Source organism: Apium graveolens, chromosome 1 (genome assembly GCF_009905375.1).
Source record: "Apium graveolens cultivar Ventura chromosome 1, ASM990537v1, whole genome shotgun sequence".
Lineage (NCBI taxonomy): Eukaryota > Viridiplantae > Streptophyta > Magnoliopsida > Apiales > Apiaceae > Apium > Apium graveolens.
In genome coordinates, this window is record NC_133647.1 from 163,365,012 (window position 1) to 163,374,227 (window position 9,216).

Consider the following 9,216-nt stretch of genomic DNA (forward strand, 5'->3'; position numbering starts at 1 on the left):
ATTCAATATGGGATAGGTTGATGGAGATCATATTGTGATGGCTTTCAGATGTTGGGTTTAAAATATATATTTCAATTATTATTTGGTTTATTGTCTTCTTCTCCAAAATCCAAATCGGTTCTTCGACTGATTTTGAGTTTTAATCATGATAATTATTTTTTTCCTTCGTATTGATTGGACTTTTGGGGTACAAATATTGATTTTGGTTGAAATCTTCTTCCGATGGTTTCATTTTATTTTGGTGGGGACTACGAGTAAGCAAACATTTCCATAACCGTCCAAACCAATCATTTCAAACCACCTAAACCGAAATTTTATCATTTTATAAAAGTTTAAATCGGTTGTGGTTTCATTTTTCCGAAACCCGAAAAGTAACGGTTTAGTTTATATTTGTCTTTTATACCGCCCATTATATCCAAACCACCCATATATATTAAAATATTGTAATTATATATTTTGAGGATACATATATTGCATGAATTATTGATATTTGTAAGTATTTGAATCCATATTATGTTAAGTACACTTGGATGTTAAATATTAAACTGTAAACCAATTCTAAGAGACTAGAAATTATACCAATTGTTCATAAAATAGGTCAACCACATACTTCAATAAATTGAGTAATAAGTCCAATCACACACGAAACAAATGAAATTAAAATGTGCCAAAGCTGTTGACGCAAAGAGTTCTACAATCAGTAGTGAATGTTACAATGAAAATGGGTAGACAGTTCGTTGCCACTAACATGCATGCTGCTTAGCCACAGTTTTGAAGGCCTTATTTTATGCTTGACGCTGGTAACTCTGCACAAATAGAAAACAGAACATTAACCTTAATTTCTACAAGTTTGATACCACAAATTGTAAAAGTGTATCATCTGCAATAATAAACATATCTTCGGCCGGACTCCTTTTCCCAAGCTAGCCATAATATTCATCTGTGTTTATCCGCCAAAAGATTATTTTTGCTATGATAAAATCATCATCTATTATAACAAGAGAAGTCAATATCAACTAGATGATGATTTTACCACGGCAAAAGTAATCTCATCAATGGGTTGACCAGAAGTACATGTAGATAATCTGGGTTTCCCCTATAAAAAAAAGACGGGTCATCAGTACATGGAGTGAAAGCTGTATAAAAAATTATATATATTATCATCATGGAAGCTGAATCCATTCTTCTTCCTCTCGCATATAACTAGTGTTTTCGTCGTCATGTTCATCAACATTAGGGAAAAGGGGCAAATGCAAGTCATTCTCAAGTTCTACTTCTACAGAGCCATCATTTTCCTCATCACAGTGGTCATGAAAGTTCTTTTCTGGTAGATTTAGCACCACATACCAAAATTTATCAAGAGGATCATCAATGTAGCAAACTTGCTTAACATGTTCAAATTCTAATTTGTTCAAATTAACCAATATAAATCCCAAGTCATCAACCTTAACCCCTTTGTTAATATCTACCCAATTACAACAAAATATAGGGACCCTGAAATTATTATAGTCTAACTTCCATATACTTGTTATAACTCCATAATAGGTGTGTGCAGTTTGTTCAACATTTTTATCTTTTTCAACAAGCATCAAAGTATCTGCAACAATAGAGACACCACTACACTGAACTAGTCGATTATCATCGCAGTCCTTGGTGCTATAACTAACACCCTTAATTCTATAACCGCTGAATGTAGGAACATTCTTGTTAGGCCCTTCTGCAATCCACCTTATCTCATCACCTATGGTATTATCTTCTTGGAGTAATTCTGTTGCAATCTGTCAAAAAAATATGCTAATTTATAGTAATTATAATATAATTATAATATGAAGTTTCACTGTGTACTTATATATAAGCTACTTTTAAAGTAAATGAACATAATACCATAGGTGATGAGATACAATTACTTTAAAATTTTATTTAATTTAGCTCGATGTTCTCCTTCTAGGTCTGTGTTTTAATTTAGTTGTCACTTGCATTTTTAATTAGGACGACATGAAAAAGTAATAAATAGACTAATAGGAATCTTACCTTTTTCTTGAACAATTCGGCGAATTGATCATTTTGCTTGTTCTTTAGCCACACTTGGTCATTTTCATGCTGCTGGTATCTTACCATCAAAGATGCCATATGTTCACTACAAGAAAAATAAATTGGTCAATTTTTGAATTATGAAAAGGCAGAAAATAAATAAATAACAAAATACACACACACGTTAGTATGTAACTTACTCAAAATATGGCCTGATGTCATTGCTATTTTGCAGGAAACATAAATGTGCAAGCTGCAAGTCCTCTTTGCTCGGCTTTATGATTGTGGCACCGGATAAAGGTCAGATTATTCCATTTTGCTCATGCCTAACATTTTCTGGCAAACCTATGGTTGCTTCATCAAAATTGACCAAACATTCAACGGCCTCATCGGCAACATATGCCTCTGCAATACAGCCTTCGGGATGAGCAGGGTTTCATACATATCCCTTAAACGCCTTCATATATCTCTCAAAAGGATACATCCAATGAAGAAAGATTGGCCCACAAAGCTTAACCTCTCTCACAAGATGAACTGAGAGATGGATCATCACATCGAAGAACGAAGGGGGAAAGTGTTTTTCTAGCTGGCATAATGTTTCCACCAACTCAGATTGCATTTTTTCCAATTTATCTACATCGATGACTTTACTGCAAATTGCCTTGAAAAATAGGCAAAACCTTATTATTGCGCACCTGACTTGTTTTTGCAGTACTGACCGAATTGAAATTGGAAGTAGATGATGCAATATCGTGTGGCAATCATGAGATTTCATTCCACCAAGCCGAAGTTTTTCCATATTTACAAGATTCTTAATATTTGAACAAAATCCATCCGGTAACTTCATTTGAAGAAAGGATGAGCAAACTACCTTCTTTTCTGCATTTGATAAGTTCCATGAAGCCAAAGGTACCTTCTCTTTCTTGCCGGGAGTTTTTGGCCTCAGCTCCATTCTTATTCCCATATCAGCCATATCAAGATGGACAGACTCCCTATCTTTTGTCTTTCTAGGAATATTTAGCAAAGTTCCGAGTAAAGCTTCACATATATTTTTCTCGATGTGCATCACATCGAGAACATGCCTAACCGGCAAAAACTTCCAATACTCAAGTTGGAAGAATATAGAAACCTTCTTCCAAACTGGTCGAGCTTCACCTTTCTTCCATCGAGGTTGGCGTTGTGTCTTACCAAAGACATGGTCCCTTAGATGTTGTACTCATCCAAAAACCTGCTCACCAGTTAATGGAATAGGAGCAACATCCTTCTCAACAGTATTATCAAAAGTTGTTTTCTGCTTTCTATACGGATGATGACGGGGCAGCCACCTCCTATGCCTCATAACCACCGTCTTTCGATAATGAACGAGCCTAGTAGCCTTTGTGTTATCAACACAGACAGTACAAGCATTATACCCTTTAATTATGTTTCCTGACAAGTTTCCCAAGGCCGGATAATCACTTATTGTCCATAATAATATACCCCTAAGTAAGAAAGAATCTCATTTATATGCGTTATATGCGTCATACACTTGTTTCCTGAGCCACAAATGTTGCAGATCTTCTATAAGCGGTTGAAGGAACACGTCGATATCATTTCCAGGCTCCGTTGATCCTGATATTAATAAGCAGAGGATAATATTCCTTCTTTTCATACAGAGCCAAGGTGGAAGGTTGTAAATTGATAGCAAAACCGGCCAACTAGAATAATCAGTACGGTTTCCATGAAAAGGATTGAAACCGTCAGAGGATAAAGCTAACTGAAGGTTCCTTCTATCCAATGCAAAATCAGGCCACTCTTTATCAACATCCTTCCATGTTTCCGAGTCAGCCGGATGCCTTATTTTACCATCCTTTTGTCGCTCGGTGTCATGCCAAGTCATGTCCTTTACAATTTGGGGTGTGTTGAACAAATTTCTTATTCTTGGTATCAACGGGAAATACCATAAAACCTTGGCAGGGACTCCTTCCTGTTCTTCTCGTTTCTTATTCAATTTCCATCTAAAGGCCTTACATATCCGAAAACTTGTCTCGTCTTCATTTATCTAGCCACGATATAAGAGACAATTATTCGGGCATGCGTGTATCTTCTCATACCCCCATTCCTAATGCACATAAGGTTTTCTTTGCTTCACTGAAAGATGAAGGGATATTGTTGTCTTCCGAAAGCAAATCCCCAATCAACAACAGAACATCAGAAAAACATGAATCAGACATACCATGTTTTACCTTCAAGTTGAATAACTTAACCAACGCTTTCATCTTAGTGTAATTCTCACAACCAGGATAGAGAGGTGCATGCTCAACTTTGACATGCTTCACCCATTCCTATGTAGGCCTGGTTTAAAGATACAGAGGAGTCGCTTTCTTCCGGTAGAGAACTTTCTTTAGAATTTGCCTCCCCGTGCCATCCAGCGTGTATAAGTTTCATCTATGCCATATTGAAAGAGGTGGTTTTTAACAGTCCGAGCATTCCAAGATTTGCTGTGTGCGCACTTTAAGCATGGACAACTTATTTTTCCTTCATTATAACCATTCTCAAAGGCAAACATCAGTAAATCCTCCACTCCTTTTTTAAACTCTTTTGTTCTTCTATCAGCTGTTAACCATGATCTATCCATCTTTTGATACAAACAAACTGAAAAAAGAAAAATGTAAGCCGTCAAAAACAGAACATAGTACCATTAGACTATATCTTCAACTATTAAACACCAAATTTAACAGAGTACATGTGAGCACAAATTAAACAACTACAGATTAAGCACAAATTAAACTAAAAAATCAACAAAAATTAAAGTAGAGCTAGATGAATCAAGCTACAAGTTAAACTCAAATTAAAATAGAAATTATACTATTAAACAGAAACTGCAACTAAACAACAAATTATACCATTAAACAGAAGTAGAAATCCTACCAGTAAACAACGAAGTAAACAGAGTACGGGTGAGCAGTGAGCACAAATTAAACAACTACAAATTAAGCAGAAATTAAGCTAAAAATTCAACAAAAATAAAACAAGAGCTAGATGAGTCGAGCTTCAAGTTAAACTCAAATTAAAACAGCAATTATACCATTAAACACCAACTGCAACTAAACAACAAATTATACCATTAAACACCAAATTAAACAGAAGTAGAAATTCTACCAGTAAACACCAAAGTAAACAGAGTACGGGTGAGCAGTGAGCACAAATTAAACAACTACAAATTAAGCAGAAATCAATGAAGAAGAAGCCTATATCTGAAGGCTTACAGAAAAAAAATTCTAAAAAAAGGAACCGAGGAAAAGCAGCTGTTAAAGAGTCGAACAATACTCAAGGTCTAAAACTACTCAAGAGAGGCTGTGTCATGATGCATCGAATTGTGCGACGCAAGATAATGGGGAACAAACTTAACGTGACTTTTAACAACAAAGGAGAGCCGTTTGGTCCTGAAGCGACATAGATGCAATCCTATATTGGGGTATTGGCAAGAACCAAACCGCCAATATGGCATGATATTGGAAACGTGTTCCTGAAGAGACAAAGACAAAGATTTGGGATTGTGTGCTGGTAGGCCAAAATAAACTTATTAAGTTCATTGACTTTGTCTGCTATAAGTTCATTTTATTACTTGTTTCTTATAATTCTTTTAATTTCTTATGTATGCAGATGGCTTTTGTTTTACCTCCATCGGCCAAGAAGTTGGTTTTACGTTCTGCAGGTCAAAATGGAGGGAGTTCAAAAGTCAGTTGACCATACATTACATTCTTCCTTATCGGGATCAACCTCAATTGTTGACCTATCCGCCTGCAGATTTTTCTTTCATAGAAAAATCTCATTGGGACATTTTTGTTGTTGAACGCACATCATCTGAGTTTCTGGTATGTTTCTAGTTAGCATTGGCTCATATTTGTTGTTTATCAAACTAAGGATTGGGATATAGTTACTTACTAATTATATTATAAACCTTCTTGTGCTTTTTATGAAGATATGTCATGATGAAGCAATACAAAGAAGAAAGTTAAGTGTTTATCCACATCGCATGGCTCGAAAAGGTTATGCCAATCTCGAGAATGAATGGGTGAGTAATAGTGACACGACATTCTTACTTTTCGAATACACACTAATTTTCCACACATGTTTATACTATTTCTAAGCTCACCATCTACATGTGAATATAGTATCAATCACATCCAGATGAAGAGAAAGTAGATCGTTCATCAACCTGGGTCCTAGCAAGGCAGGACAAAGATGGTAACTATTTAAGTGATGATGTCCAGAAAAAAGCTGAAGAAATTGTAAGTTATTGATTTGTATTCTACTTCAAAATATTCATTATCTCATGCTTTGTTTTAAACCTTTTACCCTAAACTCCTACCGAACTTAGAATTCAAAGCTCAGACTATGATAATAATTAAAGTACTCTAAATGTTGCAGGGAAAGCTGAAAGCAGAGGTTAAGGAAGGAAAACTGAAAGCGGAAAATGTTGATGATGTCTTAACACTTGTGCTTAGGAAGCCTGATCATGGAGGAAGGGTCCGTGGACAAGGAGTTCATGTAAAGCAGTCAACTTACTTTGATCTTCCAAGGCAGAAGAAAGCTAGGACAATGGATGAAAAAATACATGAAGGGATTAAAAGGTTCATGGCGGAGGAGACTCCGTGGATTATTAAAGAGAGAGATGCCTTTTGGGCTGCAGAAATAGAAAAACTCAGGGCAGAGATATTGAAGAAGCCCGTAGAACAAGATGCTACTCCAAACCACACTTCTCAACAAGCAAGTTGTCACTCTGACGGCGGGGTTGTTGTGGATATTGGTGTCAACAATAAGGATACACCTCGAACTGCAAGGAAGTTATTTCCACTTCAAGAGGAGGGATGTGTTTAGAAAATCAAAATGATTGATAATTTATTTGTTGATTTTGGGGATGAACTTAAGGAGGCTGGGAAGCCAGCTCATGAGGATGAAAGATGTAATACTGTTGTTGAAAAGAAGACTTCTGAGGAAGTGAAAGTAAATGCTCCGGATACTTGTGTTTGCAAATTGCCTGTTGGATCGCTCAACAACATTGTTGCTTGTGCGACGATTGATGAAGTAATCAATCTCGATGGAGGAGAGCAGACAATCCATGGTGTACGACTGGGAGAAGAGAATGCAAGAGTCTCAATCACTGAAGTCATTCAAGGTGATGCTAGGATTCCCTTTCCTATCGGTGATAAATTCTAACTGTGGAACAAGCTATAGGAACTTTTATCGCATGGCCGAGAAATTTGATAGTGGCAGGAACAAATACCGCTTCCAATGCTTTGGCGGCTCCAAAGGTGAGAATGTTGTTTTATCAGTATGATTTTTTTAGTATGTTTTTTCCTAATATTTTTCACGTGTCTTTTCTGCAGAAATCCAAGATCAAGAAAACAAAGAAGACATATAAAGTACTTAAACATGTTGAACCAGAGCTTACTGTTGAGATGGGTGCAAATTACCCATCTGCACTCAATCGTTTGTGGACATGGGCAAAGGTTGCCTTGGCTCATGGAGAGACAGTTTCTTTTACTCTATGCAAAGAAGCATTTGGCTCTACAAAGAAGCATGCCATCTACTTATTAGATATTTATGCAGTTTGCACTGGAGGTGAAATGTCGGGGTCTGTCATTTGCCTCTTTATTCAGTAAGTTTTTTCATTAACTTTTTTTTCATATATAGTCCCGTGATTAAACTCACAATATGTACTAACTACTGTAAATTTTATATGTAGCTCCATAAATGAGCATGTCAAAAAACAGAAGATGACCAACATGATAAGGTTTGTAGATCCCAGCATCATTGGTGCCATCGGATGTGGCACAGAACTACAGAGATCACGTGCACTCGCTGCACAATTTAAGGATGCGAAGAAAGGGCAGTACTTTCTCATGCCTTACAATGATGTGTAAGTTTTAATACTATTGCTAACTTTTCCGACAATGTCAGATAATTTTTAGTTTGATACACGATCCTATGTCTTGCTCTTTTTAGTTGATTTGTCGTGAGACAAGAGTTCAAATAGTAAGGTTAAATGTGTTTATTGATCTTGCAATTTTGAACATTTTTATGACTTGCTCAATTTAGGTGTTTTTTGGTGGATTTCATATAAATTTTAATATGATGATGTTTATGCTATTTGAGTTGGTAAGGCGGTGTCAATTAGTAAATTACACTTTAATTTCAATCTTGCTAAGTCGTTGATGTTTCTATTTTTTAAGACGGGTTAAAATAGTGAAGTTAAATATGGTTATAATTTTTGCAACTTTAAATAGTTTAATGGCTTGCTGAATTTAGGTGTTTTTTGCTGGATTTTATATAAAATTTATTATGATATTGTTTATGCAATTTTAGTTGGTAAAGTGGTGTAAATTAGTAAATTATCCTTTAATTTCAAACTTCGTGAGTCGTTGCCTTTTCTATTTTTCAGTAAACATTTTAAGTAAAATTACTGAGCTTAAAATTGAAAATATTTCTTGCAACTTTTAGGTTGAATTTTACAGTAAGTTAGGTTTCAATTGCTGAATTTAGGTGCATTCGGGTGCATTTTATATAAAAATTAATATAATTTTGTCTATGCTATTTGGTAAGGCGGTGTGAATTAATATCTTATATTTTAATTAAATCACTTGCTCAATCATTAATCGTTAATGTTTGGGTAAGAATCACTGGACTTTGACTGTTGCCAATCCCGAGGCAGAGATTGTCTATTACATGGACCCTCTTAAACGTCGTATTGCTAATGGAGGGTGGGTGGAAGTCGTAGACAAGTAAGTTTAAGTTCTAAAATTTGTGTATTAAGTGTTCAACCTTGACATATCATGCACAGTTTTGGTTTGATTGTTTTATTGTCGCAATTCTGGTTGCAGTGCCATTAAATTTTACAAAGAAGATCTGAACAAGCTTGCAAAGAAGAAAATTTTATGGGAGAACATGGCGGTAATAATCAATTCTCATCATATATTATGTATGTAATATAATGAGATTGTATGAAAAAATTTATTTATTATCACAGGGAGTTCCAGTCCAGGCAGGAACCAAGGAATGTGGCTTGTTCGTGATCCGTTACATGAAGGAGATCATTGAGGACAAAGAACTTGAGTTTGCTGCAAGGTGAGATTATCATTTTGATTTTTTCAATTAACTTAATACTCTTACCCTTATGCCTTGTGTAACGCGTACTTTTGT

The 9,216-nt window shown here is 35.6% G+C and overlaps 1 protein-coding gene across 1 annotated transcript; it reads right to left on the bottom strand.

Moving 5' to 3' along the window:
* Window positions 1–1,163: 1,163 nt before the first annotated feature.
* LOC141709517 (uncharacterized) lies at window positions 1,164–4,289 on the bottom strand. Its single transcript, XM_074513013.1, has 6 exons — window positions 4,125–4,289; window positions 3,722–4,072; window positions 3,260–3,406; window positions 2,727–3,214; window positions 2,032–2,137; window positions 1,164–1,778 (listed from the first exon to the last, which is right to left on the bottom strand). Exons 1-6 carry the CDS (start codon window positions 4,287–4,289, stop codon window positions 1,164–1,166), a joined length of 1,872 nt encoding a protein of 623 aa, XP_074369114.1.
* Between the last annotated feature and the right edge of the window lie 4,927 nt (window positions 4,290–9,216).